This window comes from Lactuca sativa, chromosome 1 (assembly GCF_002870075.4).
Source record: "Lactuca sativa cultivar Salinas chromosome 1, Lsat_Salinas_v11, whole genome shotgun sequence".
Lineage (NCBI taxonomy): Eukaryota > Viridiplantae > Streptophyta > Magnoliopsida > Asterales > Asteraceae > Lactuca > Lactuca sativa.
Window position 1 is genome coordinate 75,443,366 of NC_056623.2, and position 20,212 is coordinate 75,463,577.

The 20,212-nt window shown below is 32.9% G+C and overlaps 2 protein-coding genes and 1 long non-coding RNA gene across 3 annotated transcripts; all 3 read right to left on the minus strand.

Moving 5' to 3' along the window:
* Positions 1 to 981: 981 nt before the first annotated feature.
* On the minus strand, positions 982 to 2,219 carry LOC111918494 (ferredoxin, root R-B1). Its single transcript, XM_023914153.3, has 2 exons — positions 2,063 to 2,219; positions 982 to 1,560 (listed from the first exon to the last, which is right to left on the minus strand). The coding sequence occupies exon 2, from the start codon at positions 1,550 to 1,552 to the stop codon at positions 1,094 to 1,096; it is 459 nt and encodes a 152-aa protein (XP_023769921.1). The 5' UTR covers positions 1,553 to 1,560; positions 2,063 to 2,219; the 3' UTR covers positions 982 to 1,093.
* Positions 2,220 to 5,273: 3,054 nt separating this feature from the next.
* Positions 5,274 to 7,096, minus strand: LOC111918493 (60S ribosomal protein L10a-1). The gene is made up of 6 exons (XM_023914152.3): positions 6,976 to 7,096; positions 6,713 to 6,750; positions 6,122 to 6,341; positions 5,857 to 6,022; positions 5,564 to 5,769; positions 5,274 to 5,479 (listed from the first exon to the last, which is right to left on the minus strand). The coding sequence occupies exons 2-6, from the start codon at positions 6,715 to 6,717 to the stop codon at positions 5,426 to 5,428; spliced, it is 651 nt and encodes a 216-aa protein (XP_023769920.1). The 5' UTR covers positions 6,718 to 6,750; positions 6,976 to 7,096; the 3' UTR covers positions 5,274 to 5,425.
* Positions 7,097 to 12,945: 5,849 nt separating this feature from the next.
* LOC128126568 (uncharacterized) lies at positions 12,946 to 14,324 on the minus strand. The gene is made up of 3 exons (XR_008224537.1): positions 14,188 to 14,324; positions 13,767 to 13,835; positions 12,946 to 13,014 (listed from the first exon to the last, which is right to left on the minus strand). It is a non-coding gene; the product is annotated as an uncharacterized LOC128126568 (long non-coding RNA).
* Between the last annotated feature and the right edge of the window lie 5,888 nt (positions 14,325 to 20,212).

Consider the following 20,212-nt stretch of genomic DNA (forward strand, 5'->3'; position numbering starts at 1 on the left):
ACAAATAACATCACATTAATTAAGAGGTCTAATAAATTTAAAATGAAGAACTAATAGATTGCCAAGTGGCATCATATTAATTAAGAGGTCTAATATAATGACATATGACAAAATGACTACTCTTTTATTAGTATAGGGATATATATATATATATATATATATATATATATATATATATATATATATATATATATATATATATATATATATATATATAATATTAAATTATAATAAATACGTTTCTTTCTTTCTTATTTTAAAGTTGTACATTAAAAAATATTTCATTTTTATACTTTAAGTTTAATCATTTTTTAAATCAACCCGTATAATATACATGTCTCACATCTAGTTCTACATAAACAGGGCAAATCTCTTTGTTTTTTTTTTAAAGACAAGTCGACCCATAAATAGTTGTAATAAGATCAATATTATTTATCATGGTAATGGAATCTTAACTTCCCAAATGCATTGATTATATGAAAACGTTCATTAAATCTACAATTTTTTTTAGGGGTAGGCAAACCCATGTCATAACATGATTTGAGCTAATTAATTGAATTTCTTCAAGTTTAAATCTAAACACCAAGCTAAACTTACAATGACTCAATTTGGATTCTTCTTGCGCTTTCATGTCGCACTTGTTGCTTAGGTATCTCAACTAGTCAACTCAACACCAAATTTCAGTTTTACATGAAATTTAAATGTAAAATTGCTCAAATTCATCGCCATTTTTACACTGTTTCGAAATAACATAACACCAAATTTATTGTTACTTACAAATTGTTTATTCAACTTTGAACTTCATACATTTTAAGATGATCAAACTGATGTTATTCCATAACCATTAAGGTGTCCTTATTGGAATATTAGGAATAGATATGCATTAAGAAAATAATATTTCTTTACCTTAATTCAAGATCAGAAACAAGTTTTAATTTCACTTAATCAGTTATTACTAACAACAAAAACTAACATTCCGCATCATAAAAACACATTTGATTCTAGACAACAAAGTTTCAAAACCTACTACCACAAACAATTCAAAATCCAGATAATAAACAAGAACCAACATAATCAGAAAAACATACCAAACTCAATAAAGATCACCTTCTTTGTGGGTATGAATCACACAATCAGAAGTAGGGTAAGAAATGCAAGTCAACAAGTATCCCTCTTTCATTTGATTATCATCAAGAAAAGACCCATCAGACTGGTCAACACATCCAGTAGCCATCTTTCCAGCACAGGTTGAACACGCTCCAGCTCTGCAAGAATATGGCAGCTCAATTCCAGCGTTTTCAGCTGAATCAAGAATGTAACAATCATCAGGTGCTTCAAATTCATTCTCTTCTCCATCTGGTCCAACTAGCTTGACTTTGTATGTCGCCATGGCTGTCGTCCTGAAAGACGACCCTGATTTCAAGCCAAAAGCTTTTGAGATGCTCTTGATTGATGGAAGAGTGGAGGGGGATTTTAGGAAAGCGCTGGGGGTGGTGGAGGTTTTGCGTGTGGTTATGATGGTGGTTGGGGTAGTAAGTCTGATGGCCGACATTTTGTGACCTGAAAAACATTCGAAACTTAGGGCTTCAATTCGCTATGTAAATGATAACAATTGAATGTATCAAAGACATGATCTATGTAGATTTCGCAATCCTTTATAGATTTCAACAAGTAATTTCTCATGCATGTAAGCTCTCATCGCAAACAAAAAGTTTTCCCCAATTTTGTAAATTTCTACTTCCAAAGTTAGAAGGTGAATCAAATCAAGTTCAATTTTTTTCGCTATATGTCGAAGTATCGATTGACGCAAAAAGCTACAGTACACGCGATTCGAAAAGGAACACCGCTGAAACAGATCTAATCAAACTCGGATGATAATTTCATGACGATATCAACTTACATCTAAGATTAGAACACACATGAATTAATTACCAACCATAAGGACATGAACAGATACACATAATACAGAAAACTACGGCATTAACTATGAAGATCTCTGGACGAAAATAAAAATAGCATAAGAAGAACAGATCAGAGAAAAACAGGATTTGAAGATACTTACGGGAGAGAAATGCAATGAAGCGGAGGAATCGAGGTTTATGCAAAATTGAGAAGGAGGGTTTATTTATAGAGAGGAGAAGGGGGTTGGAACTTGGAAGGTGGCGTTTGGCATCTATAGAGAGACGAAGAATTGAGTTAAACCAAATGATACCCTAACTGCACAGACAAACTCGCCGCTTCTTTTTTTCTTTTTTTTTTTAATTGTTTAAAAAGAGTTAAATCTTTGTTTATACTTTATACAAATATAAGTTTTGTTTTTCCCTTTAAATTATATAACAAAAAATAAAAAGTTTTCAAATAAACTATTCAATTATATTTCATATTAATACTAAGGCTATGTTTGGTGTACTGGCTGAAAATATAGTTGTTAGCTGAAAAGTTAACTGTTAAATAAAAAACTACCTAATAAAAAATAATATTTGATAAAACTAACTGAAAAGCTAGCTGAAATATATAAAATTATATAAAAGGATGTAAGAGTATGTGTTTCTATAATTAATTAAGGGTGTAGTTGAGAAATTTTAAAAAAAGCTCCTAAAAAGCAATTCTAAGTAGTTTTTCAAAAAGTTAGCTTATAAGTTACTTTTTGGCTTATCAAACATGATAACATAAAAACGCTCAAAAAATAAGCTAGTTGTGGCGCGCCAAACACAACCTAAGTTACTCGATGATGGTACATCGAATCTCCAATGTGGCCTGTGAGAGTGTTTTGACGTTGTAAACTTTTCAGACTCAAACATCATATCTTTTCTAAACTTCTCGTTTCTGAAGACCAATGAATTCCGATAAGTCCAAAACACTCAGATTAATGTTAAGCAAACCGTTTCGAGTATCAATTCTTTTTTATTGTCTCTCATTGTTGGCTGATATGGTAGCATGATGTTAAAAATGCATTCATGAATATTGACCTGATCAACAATGTCCAATTTATATTCATTCCTCTTTTCTAAAACATGTTAGTCGACTTAAAAAAGATTTTTATTGCCTCAAACAAGCATCTCGTTGTTAGTATCACCGGTTTGTTATTTATCTTTCTTCCTTACATTTCCATGGTAACAAATTCGATACTTCCATTTTCATGTTTCATCACAGGCATGACATTATCTATCTACTTCTCCATGTTAATGACATTATTCTTATTGCATCATTCACCATGATTAAGTTTTCATCTCTTTCCTTTCAATCAAATTTACAATTACTAACTTATGTCATCTCTTGTATTTTAACCAAATTATGACCTCCCTCAAATTCTAGACTCTTTCTTTCTTAATATGTGTTTTATGGTAATACAAAAACATTTGAATGTGCTCTCGTGCAATCCTCATAACACATACAAACATAAAATCCACATTTCCCTCTAACAGTAAACTACTTTCAAATACAACTCTTTATTGTATCCCATTTGGTGTTCCTATTCGAATCGAACTTTCCTCATCCTGAAATAACTTATGTGGTCTACCAAGCTTGCGTCTATATGCATGATCCACGTCAGCACTATATGAATGTGCTAAAATGCATCATTTGCTATCTTCAAGGCACTCTCAGGCATTGTCTTCAACTTCATCCGTGAGTGGTATTTCGTTTGGTCTCTTACATCGACATAAAGTTAGTGGGATGTCATGAACACATCGATCTATATATGTTTATTGTGTCTTTCTTGATGATAACAAGTTGTCTCTTGTTTCGGTGTCAAATTTGAATGTTACGATGTTGTCGTTGTAGAGGCTGTTTGGTTTCACAATCTTCTTCTTTAACTTCTAATCCCTTTGTCTTGTGCAACGATATTCTTTTGTGGTATATATTGTAACCCAAACGATAGGAACCTATCAGTCGAGGTGCGAAATTCCATATAGGAGTTCAAGGTTCAAACATTGTTTTTCTAACATATCACTAGCGCTCCATGATTTATCCCCCATGTGATTGGACCTGAGGTTGGTTTGGTCCTACATGTAGGAAGTTCAAGTGGTACAATTTATTATTTCTTTTTAATTTTAAAATTACATGACCTTTGCCACATTAGAGTTGTAGATGTCGTGTCTTCTCACCAATGTGCTCATATATTAACGAATGAGTTGCCCTCGAAGTATATATTTTGATTTTAGGTCTAGTTTGAACATTTGGAAACTACAACTCGAACAAGAAGATTTGTTAAATATATAATGTTTAGTATTGCTTGTTTATTTTGTATAGACTTCAGGGGGTTATATGAATTATTGTCATCTGTCATATATTTTATTGCAATTTACCACAAACTCCAAGGTTTTAGTTTGTCTCCATTCAATAAGGAATAATTTGTTTAGAGAAAAAGAATTGCTAATAAATAAAGTAATATTTAGTAGTCGATCACATTAAGCTCGTGACTACAGTTGGATTCGTATAAGGCTATCTTTTGTTATATGATACTTCGTGTTCAACATTCTGTACTTGGTATAATAAAGATCTATATCGCCTTAAAACTAAACTCGGATCAATTATGCTCTTATATAACATTAATCTTTATAAGTGTGCTTTTTCTTTTCATACAACAGTTATATTGTTCCATAAAAATGTAACATTTTTTGGTAAAAGGTTGTTGTTGTACTTTTTGTACATTGGTATCATTGTAATCGAGCTTTGATGTTAGTTCCTAACAAATTTTCATTTAGTATCTAATAATATGCTTCACACAGCTAATTATTATTAATATACTTTTACTAAATTAATTCAATTGGAAGAACCAAAGACCCAAAGTCTAAATTGATCACATAAGAGGTTTTTATAGCTAAAAAAGGGCCCTACAAGTCTACAAATGATTGAGTGGCTCTTAGCCATGACTAATAGGTATTCTTCATTTCGTCTATTCGTAACAAAGCCACCTTCTTTCTCACTCAATTAATACGTAAAGAAATTTACTAAAATAACTGGTGTTTCCTTTAAATGATTTTTTATCATATATAAAAATAAAACTATTTCAAAAATAGCCATGGTTTTCACAACTCTTACAAGAAATTTGATTTACTTTTTAAAATACTTTTTTATTTGTATCATAATATAAAGTTTTGGAAAACCCATCGATATTTAGATGCACAATAGTTTTAATGCATAACTGAAAATTTCATTAAAACTGACTTTTTTACCTTTTTTAAATTTCACAAATTTCGCTTATGTTTATCAAGATACATAAACACTTTTAAATAAGCTACTTCATGTTAACTTTATCAATAAGTAGACCATATTAAAACATAATGCTCATTACCAAAATCCAATACATTTAAAAATTAAACATCCAACAAAACCAAAAAAACATAAAGCAAAAATTGCTTCCAAGTACTCAATACACTAATCTTTGTCTCCAAACAAAAACAAATCCCAAAAAAAAAACAACCTAAAAAATACGCACTGGCTTTCCCATTGTTGTCTTCAAATACAAACACCTCACCTGTTATCAATCATCCAAACAACAACAATTAGTTTCAAAAACTTTTTTTAAAAAAAAAATAAATTATTAAAAAAGAGAACTCACATTTTGCCAATTTTTCTTCAACAATGAAACAAGAAAGTTAACACTCATTTGAACATTCTGGAAAATCTGCTTCTCTTCCATGCTGCAGTTTCCAACAGCAACTCCCATACACAAAACCTTCTTCAATTGAAATTTCACAGTTGCTTTTGTTTCATTCACTTTTGCTTCAAGGGATTCTTGATGAGAAACAAGTGTTGGGAATTTTCCTGAATTTTTAATACAAAAATAAGTAAAAAAAAAAGATTTCATATGTTATAAAAAGTTTAAAACTATGTTTATAAAAAAAACTCTACCTGCTTTGTTAAGACCAGGGCCTAACAAACGAGGAATCTGCTTAATGACAGATTCAGAAGCCAAAAAAGCTTGGTGCTTTTTTGCAAGCTTTTTCACAAGCTTCTTGTTCTTGTTCAGCTTCTTGAGCCCTTCAACATCCATGTATTCAAGTCCAATCTTTTGTGCCTATACAAGTATTCAAGAACATGTTAAATGAAACTTCAAAGAGATTAATTTGAGATAATGAGAGTTTAATCTGAAAGATTAGAAAGAACAAGGGCTTACCTCTTCAACATGTTGGGCATCTCCAAGCATGCAAACTTTCAATTTAGGCCTAGGAATGTGAGGCAATTTCACTGTTCCACTGAAACGTTTGTCCTTTTGTGGGTCGTAGTTCTTGAGTCCGATTTGGAGTTCAATGGTTTCAGTGAAATTACGCTTCTTCTCTTTTGCATCTGTGGTGATTTGAGTAATGGCTTCTCTTAGGGCTTCACTCTGAAGCTTACTGTGAAATCAGATATTGAGATATTAATTGTTGAATTAGTTGTGAATCAGCTGAAATATGTGAATTAGTTTTGAAATGAAGCGCATTTATAAGAATCGGCATAGAAACAGAGAGAAAATAGTTTCAATTTGAAGAGCAACACTATAAATCTCCTATGGATCCAGAATAATACACGTCTATAGGAATTGTTGAATTAAAAGTTAATAGAACTTACAGAAAGCAAACATAATCTTGATTAAGCAAATAAAAATTTGATTCGATTATTAAAAACTCGCAACAAATGTTAAAATCTCTGTATAGCATGAGTCGCATAGAAGGTAAAAAGTTTTTGAAACAAGGAAAAACTCAAATGGCTGAATCTACACACATACCTCATGGTTGTTAACTGTTGCTGCCTTAAACTTCACTTCTGCACAGACATAAAACATAGTATAAACTATCAATTTCATCATCAATCGTATACTACATACAAACATAAAAAAACCTAAACCGGTCATCAATCGTATACTACATAATATTTATCATCGTCTGCTCCAAATGTACAAAGAAATGGAGCATACAAAATCGATTATGATAAGATCAAGATGCAAATAACAGGAGAGAATGAAATTGAGAGGCTAAGGAAGATCTTTACCTTCTGTTAGAACCCTATCAGGGTAGCAGCAGTGCCGAAGAAGTTCAAAGGGAAACAGCGGCCGAGCTATCCAAATGAACTTAATATGGAGGCGAAACCCTAATTGGGCCTGGGTTGTGGAAGTATTCACTCTTCACTCGAAATCATATTATTGGGCCGGAAGCCCGGAATCTAATACTTATCGGCCCAATTTCTTTTATATCAATTTGTTCATTATACTCTTTCTAGGTTGATGTGTAGGTTGATGTATATTGTAGGATAGATAGCTTATTGGTCGATTCGATCAGGTTTCGGATTTTATTGGTTGCGTTTCTTATTATTAGTCGGGCTAAATATAAAATTGTTGCATTTTAACAAGGACTTTATTGTTGCAATCTTTTAGTAGTTCAAAACAAAGTACAATAGGTTAGTGATGTGTTTGCAATTGGTTGGGTTATTAAAGACTTAGGGATGAACAATTTTTTCCAAATCACGATCTCGTACCGATAACATACTGAAACCGGTATCAAACCGTACCGAATTTAAAAATATGGGACGGTACTTGGTACTCTAAATACACAAAATTCAGGATTCGGTATGTCGGTACCGGTACTAGTACCATGTATCATCCATCAAAGAGTATACTCGACATTTAAGATGTATTGGTGTGAAATATTGAGCTTGTAATTCATCAAAGAGTGTACTCGACAATGACAATTTAGCACAAACTCTTTTCATTGATTTATACTCAAACCTTAACGGATAAAAGAGGAACAATGACTTGTTGAGTTGTTTCTTTGACTCCAATTAAATGGGAGTGCCACCAAGTAAAATAAAATACTTATTAATAGATCTGCAAGATATAAGGCATACAGCCCAATGAGGACCATAATAGGCTTCCAAGTTTAAAGTAGACTGATTGTTGAAGAATATACCTTAAGAAAGTGTACCCTTCATATATCTTAAAACATACAAGGTTGCATTGCAATGAGATTAACAAGATTTTTTTATATTAAATTGGCTCAAATGTTAGATATCATAGGAAAAGTCCAACCTGGTATGCATAAGAAAGTGAAGCTTATTAATAAGTTATATGTATGAAGTTGATTTAGTGAGAGGATCTGACATGGATGTTGTTAAATGAACTTTAGATTGATGAGGAATAGAGAAAATAGATACATTTGTCATAGAATATAAATGAAGTAACTCGTGGATGAACTTATTGATGTACAAGTTGTAACCCATTTTTCCAAGTATGTTATGTATTTATCTTAATGAAATACGATTTTGGTTTTGGTTGGCATTGCGATACGACAAGGTGTTGGTTTCAACGCATGACAAATGTATTAGTCACGATGCAACCTTATGTGGGTTACAACGCGTGGCCACCACAACCCAAAACCCCAGGTCTCGGCTTTTTGACCTTGTTTAAAGGCTCTAACTTTTAGGATTTTCTCATTCATCCATCCTCCATCTCTCGGAAATCATATAGCTTAAACCCTATCCTCTTATCCTCATTTTAAGTGTTCTTGGTGCTTTTGGTGTGATGTTAAAGAAGAAGTAAGTGATTTTGTACACTAGAATCTAGATCCAAAAGAGTTTAAGCTTCATTGTTATATATATTGTGCTCTATAAGTATTCAAGTTTGAATATTTATCATATTTTGCTTATATAATATGCATTTTAGGCTCATTATTAGGTCTTTATTTCTTGTATTCCTTTTTACTTGTATCCTTGTTGGAGTTTGGAGAACTCCAAGTGTAGCGGTTGATTGGGGGGGGGGGGGGGGGGGGGGGGGGGGGCTTTTCTAGACTCAATAAGGTGAAAATTGGGCATGCTCAAACTCTCTTTGAGCCACGCAAGAAGGTTCTAGCCTTTTTGGGCTTGTTTTAGATTTAGGGTTGGAGTTTATTATTTTAAAGGCTTGCATGTTAGGAAATTTGATATTTTTATCCATTAACAACTTCTTTAAAATCTTTCTAGAAAGTTGTAGCATCTGGCTTGGTAGGAAATATTATATTTACGATTACTTTATATGCATTGTTTATTAAATTATATTCCTACACAATATATGCATTGTTATTTACATTATAATAACATGAAACATTATATTTACGATTACTTTACACAACAATTTTAATGGACCAATATACAGTCGAAGCTCTCCATTTTAGTTTGCTTATTTCCAAGCAATGTAGCATATATCCACACCAATCAACTGTCTTTCAGTCAAGAACTTTTATTAGCTTTCTAACAAAAGCAATATTTGATGATCCATTCAATCATGATCCCGCAAAGGTGTTCATGAACTACGTAATTAAATTTACTCAGAAGGTGTTGCTTGCTTTACCTATTGCTCTTATATTTTAAGGTAATTCTCGTTATTGAGTTTTTCCTCGTATTTTTTTTTTTACATTCGTGATATTTACCATCAACGATATCACAATCAGAAAGTGTTTTGAAATCTATATTTCCTAATGGTAATCCTAGCATTGCATTTATTGTTTCCTGGTCTATATGTAAACACTCACTTTCCACCCTTATAGAAAATATTTCTTCATCGAACTTATTCACCAAGTAATAAGCTAGCTACAATGGTAATGTTGTCATTTGAATGTTCAACAACCCTAAAAAACCAATATTTATTAACATTTTATTTGTTAAACGGATAATGACTTCATTGTTAGGTACAATGAGTTTGGTAACATCTGTTGTTTATCTTGCTAAACTCATCATCCACTTTCTTGTAAGCATCTACTGTGTTATTGGTTTTACTTTTCTTTAAATATCTCTTAATTAGTCTCTTTCTTCTTCATCCACAAGTTTTCTACTTTCAGATCCTTCGTGTATTTTCTTTCTCTTTATTTGTTCTTCCTCATGAAAGACAACCCTCTTGTTTTTTCCCTACAATTTTCAAAGAAAGAAAGTATGTAAATTTAGCAATCGGGGTCCTAATTTTATTTGATTAGTATTCATATTTCAGTATTATTCTAAATATAATTCAGCCAAACCGTGTTATCCTCATTAATTTATATCATTTCATTTTACATTCGCATTCTTGAATTTTTTTTATGGTTCAAGGTCATAAATTTCTCAAAAAACAAACATAATAAAATACATTGAATGAGCTACGTCAAACATAAAGAAACTATAACGGTACCTTCTTCGTGTGGTTCATTTACAAAGTCGTCGCCATCTATGCAGATTGGTGAGGTATTCTTGTTAGAAAATTTGCTTATGAACATTTTGTTTTTCAATATTGAACTGCCCGTTCTGCTTTGCAAAATTGGTCATTGTAGTTTGCAAAAAAAAAGGATGATGTCCAAAAAGTTCTTAACTTGCATGGAAGGTCCAAAATTAGGATTTTTTTGTGAATTTTGTCCTAAAATTAAGAATTTCCCATGAAATAGGTCCCTGATGAATGTAAAAAAGACAAATTTTCCTTTCATTTCTTTTTTCCCTTTTTTATTTATAATTTATTATTTTAATGAATAAGAATTAACGAAATCCACCTACCCCCTTTCTACACCAACCCATCGTACGCCTTCTCTATCACACACATCGGGAAAAAACCCACTTCCTCATTTTCTTCTTCATCGCATCACCTGCAAATAAATAAAATAAAATAAAATAACCTTGTTCTTGCTTCCTTCTTCTTCTTCATTTCCGGCTACTGATTCTGACAACCACTCTTTTTCGGTTAAGAGTCTCCTAAACTTCTGCCAGTAAGTTCTTGAAACATTCAAAAATTATGACCCAAAAATTTCATTTTTGATTTAAGCAAAACAATATTTCAAAACATTGTTTATACATCTCGATCAAATAATATGTCAAACAACATCAAAATTAGAGTGTCCCATAAACAGAATCCATATGGTGTGTGCGACACAGTCAACCTGAGCTCTTCTCCTTGGAACCGGAAGTACCTGCAACATAAACTAAAAGCCATAAACACAAAACTTAGTGAGTTCCTCAAAGTACTGCATACCATACACACAATAAACATATATTGGGTCCCGCCCTGTCTTCGGGCCTCGTTCGGAATCGAGCCCCTCCCGACATCGGCCCCCACCCGGCATTGAGCCCCGCTCGGTAATAGATCGGGCCCCGCCCAACATACATAGAACATATATCAAATAATCACATACACATGCAATAACCATAGAGATACATAGCATACAATGGTCATCGGACCCCGCCCAGAAAGCATATAAACACATCACACATGCAAGAGTCACACAGACAGCTAGCATAAACATGGGCCAACATTGGTGCCTTCGACCCGCTAAACCTGGTGAGGAAAACTCACCTCAAAAAGTCGAATAAAACGAGTGATCCTGACTGCTGGTCCTACAGCTCCCCGAGCTATCAATTGCCACATAAAAACTAATTAACATTTGAGATCTACATCATAACCAAAAATCTCTACTTGGGGTAAAAAGAACATTTTACCCCTAATCTAGCTTGGTCCAAGAATGAAGCCCGTAACTACAATCCAGTGGGCCCAAAAGTTAAACAATCCATCAAGGCCCAAAATACGGCCTAATTTCCAATTGGGCCCAACTCCTTCACATGGGACTTAGTCCAAGACCCAATAACATACTTGGCCCAAAAACTACCAAAATCAGATGGCCCAACTAACCATTTTAGCTAAAATACCACGTAAAGTTGCTAACTTTACGTCCATGAATAACCATAAGAAGATCTAAAGCTAAAAAAGGACCTAATGAAGGACTTAATGGATGCATGAAGCCCCTAAACTCCATAAAGTTGACACATTTATGCCAAAGGAGTCCATGAAGACCTTAGATCTGAAGGAATAAGCCTTTAGAACGTCCTAATCCTAACATCCATCCAAACCATGGCTAAAAACATAACTATTTAACCAATAAGAAGATCTAAACATCTAGCAACCAAGATAAGAACTTGATACCTCAAACTTATTAAAAATTGGTAGAGGTTTTGGATCCAAGACCTCCTTTTAAGGCTAAGCAACTTCTATCTTCTTCAACTCCTTCAAGATGCACAAAATGAACACCGAAAGCTCTCTAAAAGCTCACACACTTAACAATGGAAGATATGACTCGATTTTAGGGTTTCTGGACATAAGAGGCTGATAAGGAGTCTAACAGTTAGGACCTAATGATATCATATAGGATTTGCACCCTAAAATTAGGGTTTTTTTTTGGTCTGACCACGTAAGTTGTGCGTACCACCTTGTATGTTGCACATACGTGCATGCCTCCGCGATCCTTTTGATTCATCTACGCCCCGTGTACACCAGTGTGACATCCCCATTTTCAAGTCCAGAAAAGACCGATTTTTGTTTATGCTTTATAAAAATCAGAGTGATTCTTTTAATAAAAATGTTGCGAAATTTGTTCCCAGTAAAACATGATAAATACGTTATCAAAGCATTTCCGATGAAATATATTTTTATTCATTTTAAAACATTTCGGATGTCATCGTCAATACAGAAACATAAGCATAAACATAACTTACATTCATTTACACTAGTGATCTACATCTCTTTAATCTCTCAGTGTAATGTGACTTCATATCAACACCTATGATATAAATAAACCGAGTGAGTCTGGTTGGGAAACCTGGTGAGTACATAAGGATTTCAATCACATAATGTTATATCATATATATAATTTAGAACTCACAAAATATACAATTTCCCCATATATACATAAGCAACTCTTACCCCGCCCCGTTAATCCTTACAACAAGACTATCCATACTCTCGGACCTTAAATTTTACCTCTTACTTAATGTGACATCCCCATTTTCACGGCCAGAAAAGACCGATGTTGATTATGCTTTATAAAAATCAGAGTACTTCATTTTATAAAAATGTTGCGGAATTTGTTCCCAGAAAAACATGGTAAATACGTTATTAAAACATTTTCGAAGAAACGTATTTATTTCATTTTAAAACGTTTGGGATGTCATCGTTAATACAATAACATAAGCATAAACAGAACTTACAATTATTTACACTAGTGATCTACATCTCTTTAAATCTCTCAGTGTAGTGTCACTTCATATCAACACCTGTGATATAAATAAACTGAGTGGGTCAGGTTGGGAAACCTGGTGAGTACATAGGGTTTTCAACCCACAATAATATAATTATTATGTTTAAACAATCAAATAATCAACCCAATTACCCATCCCCATTATCTTCTTTATTCTTAAGGATCTACCCTAAAAATCAGCTATTTCTCATTCATTCATTCCTAAGGATCATCCTAAGGAAACAACATGAAGTCCATTGTTGCCAATGACACTTTGGTCAAGCGCAGCTGCTAATCTTGTCACTTAGGCACAGCTGCCAGAATTGGGACATTTCCTATGAGGCGCTTCTGCCGGTATTGACCTTTTAACGCCACTGTCATGGTCATAAGGCTCCCTATTAGGCACAGCTGTTGATACTGTCCTTAGAGCGCAGCTGCTAGGACGTTTACCGTAGATCTAAAACATCTACGGGTTGTGGCGCAGCTGCCAGTGCTCATCTATAGGGTACTTGGTCCACTGCTGCCAATGTATTACCTATAGGGCACTAGGTCCGTACTACTAATGTTCCTCTATTTCAGCTTTTATCCCTCATCATTCATCTACCCATGTTTTATGCAACATATTTTGTAGATATAAAATACTTTATACAGTTTAAATCATTTAAAACATGTATAAAAATCTTTCACCAGCATAGACAGCAAGTATTAAGACAATATGCACACATAACATGTAATTTATATTAAAATACTTCATATCTATGTGTAAGATGAAAGGGACCATGCACTCACTTGAGAAGGTGGTGACTCGGTACTCGGACAGCGCTTCGTTTACTTTAAAATAATTTCCTTCGACGAAACCTAGTATTATTACCACTAGATTTTAGTCTAAGATTTACCGTGACTAATTATTAGTCTTATTATTATTATTATTATATAAGCGTTTAAACAATACTTTCCAACCACTATGTACAGACAGGGGCCAGACATAAAACACCGGAGGGCAGGACCATTTTGGCATATAGCACTTCTGAAATTCAACAACCCTATGCGGCCCTTTAAACCAGATTCCCCGTACCACGAGTAGTTAAAAAGATATTATAACGACACTTATATAATTCATAATAATAGCTCAAATATTTATTATAAATTTATAATAACAATACTAATTTTAAATATAAACTATATTTAAAATAGGATAAGCATAACTTACTTACAAGGGGATTTTAGCTAGGAGTCGGGCTCTGTAGGGGCAGAACTTCGTCGCTGAATCTTTCTAAGAAAGATTCGTGCAGCGCTTCAGCGCTCACTTTACTATACTAAAACTACAGAAAGAAAAGTCGAATCACGAGGGACCGAAATGCTCGGGGGATAAGGAGAGAAAGACTCTTGAATCAAGAGAATGGTGCAAGAAATATGAGAGCCCAAGCATCTTATTTATAGTAATTGAATTTACAAAAACTACCCTCCATAATTACTTAATGACCTTATAGTTATATAAACAACTAAACACCCCTTTATAATACTATTTTAAATAGATTTAATGATATTTGCACTAAACTAATGTCGAAAGAACTCAACATTAGTCTTATAATGACCGCATCGTCGATACCTTTCTAATGATATATACATATGTATATATATGTGTACGTATATATGATTTATACTTTATTTTAATACGTAAATATGTTATTATAATTTGTAACTCGTTCATACGAACTCCGTTTTTGACGTTATTTATATCCACGCGTAGGTGGAGACGTACTCTACAACTTTCATTTAGACTCCGTCGGCTAATTTTGACTTTATTTTTAAAGTTATATTTTTAACAGGTCGGGACAGGATTGGTCCGTTAAAATCTCATAACTTCTTCATCCGATGTTCATTTTCGTCTGTCTTTTTATTGTTACACTACTAATAATGAGATCTTCAATTATCGTTTAGGTTGTGTCGGCTAAAAATCGCTCGATCTAATATTCGAATTTCGGACTGTACACTACTAATCCGAAACTTCGAAAAATCGTAACTTCTTCATACGAAGTCAGATTTGGGCGTTCTTTTTATCGAAGTTCTTAGTTTAACATATTCTACGACTTTCGTTTAGAGCGCTAAATCTAAATCTCGCTCTATCATAAATTTACTATTTACGCTTCTCGGCGCCGTGCCGGTTCCGACGCGAAACTTCGACGGGTCATAACTTCTTCGTTATAACTCGGATTTCGGCGTTCTTTATATGTACGGAAACCCTGTGACATATTCTACAACTTGGTTAAGATTATTTATTCTAAACAATCTTTTTGTCAAAAAGTCGTTTTCGACCCCTATTGCCTCTAAATTGACTAGCCCGGATCTGCGGGCGTTACACTTAACCCATAATCTCGGATCTAATTCCTGCTCTCGGATTAATAATTGTGCCCATTCCATACTCTCGGATTGGGGACAAGTATCTATGTGTAAATCCATTCTCCCGGATTAACGACGAATAACTATGTCCTATCCATACTCCCGGACTGAGGACGACTGACTATATCTTAATCTATACTCCCAGACTAAGGACAATTGACTATGTCTTAATCCATGCTCCCGGATTAATGACAGTTGACTATGTCCAATCCATACTCTCAGACTATGGACAATGATTGTGTCTGATCCATGCTCCCGGATCAATGACATATACTAAAGTTCTATTCTTTGAGTATAACTCACTTATACTCGTAAGAAAATACTACCCAATATTCCTTATAATTAATTTAGGTTTACTATTTATCCTAAATCATCATATATAACCAGGTATGTTCTTTAACACGTATTTCATGCAACATCAATTAACTCGCACATAAACATATAATTAATACTTCAACCAATACTCGTATTAAAATCATGTTCATGAAATGGACTATGCATTCACTTGATAAGGTGGTGATTCCGAACTCGAACAGCGCTTCGCTTCTAAAAAAATAATTTCCTTTGACGAAACCTAGTATTATTACGACTAGAGTTTAGTCTATTATTCGCCGAGACTAATTAATAGTCTAGCTATTATTACTATTATATAAGCGTTAAATAATACTTATATAACCCATAATAATAGCCCAATTACTTATTATAAGTTCTTAATAACGTTACTATAATTAAATAAAAGCTATATTAAAAATAGCGTAAGCGTAGCTTATTTACAGTGGGTTTTTTCTCAAAACCGGGCGCTGCTGGAGTAGCGTTCCCGAGCCAAAAGGCTCTTCTTCTCAGAGCCGTCGGGTACTCCGAGGCTTCCGCCTCGTGCTAGGGAGGTTCCTTAGGCTTTTCGGGGGGTGTCGGGGCTAGAGAGAAGTTCTAGAGAAAGGGAAGTGAGGGGAGGTGTGAGGAATGAATGGAGGCATCACCACTTATTTATAGGGGCTGGAGGAAGGTTCACGTCGTGAGTTTTTAATATTCACATCGTGAGCCAGACTGGCTACAGCCAGGCGCAGCCTGGTGCTGACACATGGCATCGCATACAGGGGTAAAACAACCAATTTTCAAAAATTCATAACTTTCGCGTACGAGCTCCGTTTTTGACGTTATTTATATCCAAGCGTAGGTAGAAACAAGATCTACAACTTTCATTTAGACTCCGTCAGCTAATTCTCGACCGATCTTAAATTTAACAGTAGGAGGAGTTTAGACTGTTAAATGACTGCGAATAATTCGTAACTCCTTTATACGGACTCCGTTTTCGTCTGTATTTTTACCGTTGAGTTCCTATTAATGAGATCTTCAACTCTCAATAAGGTTGCGTAAGCCAAAAACCGCTCGAACTAAAATTCGAGTTTCGGGCCGTGCACTGCTATCCAAATCTTAGAAAATTCATAACTTCTTCATACGAAGTCAGATTTGGGCGTTCTTTTTTTTGTATGTTCTCGGTTTAACATATACTACAATTTTTATTTGGATCGGTAAGGCTAAAAAGTCGTTTATCAAAAATTCACTACTTACGTCTCCCGGTGTCGTGCCGGTTTTGCCGTAAAACTTCGACGGGTCATAACTTCTTCGTTATAACTCGGATTTCGGCGTTCTTTATATGTACGGAACCTTTGAGACATATTATAAAACTTGGTTAAGATTATTTTTTCTAAATAATCTTTCGTCGAAAAGTCGTTTTCGACCCCTATTATCTCTAAATTGACTAGCCCATATCTACGGACGTTACAACCAGGCTTACGCCCAGTGTACGACCTCAACGAAGACCACTCATGAAGGCCCAATCCTCAAAGCCCAACAATAACTTAAATGATTAAAATAATTAAATACATGATTAAAAATGAATACTACTTTGGAACCATAGGGCGTTACAATTTTCCCCCACTTGGATCAGACTTCGTCCTCGAAATCCGTTGTCCCGAAAAAACTCTGGATAGTGATCCCCCATCTCCTCCTCAGGCTCCTACATCCACTCTGACCCCTTACGGTGCTACAACGACACCTTTATCAACTCCACAACTTTATTGCTCAAGGGTTTCATCCTTCGATCTAAAATTGTCACCGACCTCTCAATATAATTTCGGTTTCGGATTGGGCGGTTCGGCTCGGTTTTTTGGTTTTGCGGGTTTTTTGCACACTCCTATTAATATCCTCTAAAGGTACAGGTGCGGAATCATCCACTTAACATTTCCACAACTGAGAGACATGAAATGTGCTATGAATCTGACTAAGATTGGTTGGAAGATCAAGACGATATGCAACTTGGCCCACCCATGCCAAAACCCTGAAATGACCAATATAATTGGGGACTAGCTTGTCCCGCTTCCTGAACCGAATGACACCTTTCCGAGGTGACACATTCTGGTGAACTATATCTCCCACTTGGAACTCCAAGTCTGACCGACGACTGTCAGCATAACTCTTCTACCGACTATGAGTTTTCTGAAGCCTACTTCAAACCTGCTAAATCAGCTCAGTGAACTTGAGCACCACCTCGGTACTCCCCATGACTCACTGACCGACCTCGCCCCAACAAATCAGGGTTATGCATTTCCTTCCGTAGAGTATCTCGAAAAGAGGTCGATCAATGCTAGCGTGATAACTATTGTTATACGAAAATTTCGCTAATGGAAAATACGTATCCCAACTCCCACCAAAATCCAACACGCACACACGCAACATATCCTCCAGAGTCTGAATAATTGGTCCATGTGGTTTGCAAAATATCTCATTTTGAGGAATTTTATGAAAAAACATCACGTCATTGGTCCTTTTGGCTTGCAAAATTTAATGAATGACCCTCTTGCCGTTAAACTTAACTTTTTAGTTGTTAGATTTTTATGAAAAAAAAAAACTCTTTTACCGTTATACCAAAATTGTATTATATTACAAACCTCAAGGACCATTTGTGTAATTTTATAAATTTGAAATTTTGTATATAGAAAACCAAATTTGTATTATAGTACAAACCTCAAGGACCATTTGTGTAATTGATAACTTTTTTTTTATATCTTTATGGTATTTTGTTTTCTATTTTTATTTTATAATTTTAGTTATTTATGGTTTATTTATTTTGATTCACATAAATAAACTTAAATTCGATAAACCATGTCGAAACCGTTTTTTTTTTTAATTTTTCTTATTTGTGAATTGAAGCGTTAATGTTTTTTTTATTTATTTTTATTTTATTTTTACTGTTCATGTTTTTTACTTAGATGCTCCATAATTAATATCATTATCAACTTTATGTTTACATTTATTATTATCAGTATTTCACCTTTTGTTTTCTATTTTTTAAAAATAATTTTAGTTATCTATTATTCTTCTATTTTATTTATTTATTTTGATTCAAATAATAAAAAATAGAAAAACAAAAACTCAAACACAAAAATTGTAATATACTCTTAGTATATTAATTTATTTTTAAATATTTTCATTTTTTATTTGGTTTTTTTTCGTATTATTTTTTAATTTTTTCACATTTTTATTTTTCAGTTCTTTCGTTTTATTTTTCATCAATATGATAATTTTTTTGATCTTTTTCAAAAAGTGTAAAATGTATGAATACATTGGAGTATATTATAATTTTGGTGTTTGAGTTTTCTTAGTTTTTTTTGGTTATTTATGATTTTTATATATATTTTTTTTATTTTGATTCAAATAAATAAAAAATTATATTTGTATTTGTAATTTCGGTCATTTTTTCTTTATATTTTTTACTTCTTTAGTGGTTACTTTATATATGTTATAACAATTTAGAATTTAAAAAATCAAATGGTTTGTCTATTAAGAATTTATTTTTCAATGTGTGATATTTGCGATTTATAATTATTAAAATAGGAAAACTAGCTAATATTTTTAAAATATAACTTGCAAATTAAATCTTATTTTTATATGAGATATCAATAGTTTAAATTCAGGATAATATTTTTCAATTTGATAATAGACTAAAATAAAAAATAAAAAATTATAAAAATAAAAAAATAATAAGAATTGGACTCAACAAAATACGTTGTTACGATATTTTACACTAAAGTTTTTTTTTCATTTACTCGAATCATAACTAAAAAATATTAGAAAAACTATAAACAACTAAAATTATATATATATATATATATATATATATATATATATATATATATATATATATATATATATATATATATATATATATAAAATTTTAAATTTACAAAATTACACAAATGGTCTTTGAGGTTTGTAGTATATCGTAAATTTGGTACAATGGTAATTTTTTTTTTTTCATAAAGTCTAATAGCTAAAAGGTTAGATTTAATGATAAGAGGACATTCATGAAATTTTACAAACCATAAGGACAAATGAGGTTTCGTTTTCCATGAAAATTCTCAAAATAAGATATTTTTCAAACCATAGTACTAATTATAAAACTTTATTTGATATCAAAATCAATGGAAGATTTTTCATTACATATCTCCATATGTGGAATAAAAAGATTTTGCTTTTCATTTTTTATCTCTTCTTTTCCTATTATTATATTTGTTATTATAATTAAACAAACGCCCCACTTATCCTACCATAATGCCACTTTATGCTTTAGTATTTTATTTATGCTTTAGTATTTTAAAAGGTTGTAGAGTAAAATGATAAACTATTCTTTAAAATTTATAAGTCGACAAGAATGAAAGATGAATTTTTGAAATTTGTAGAAATAATAAAATGACTTTTTATTTATTCTATAAAATTTAAAGATGTAGACGAAATGATAGAGTATACATTTTAAAAAAATTATTGTATATAAGTTG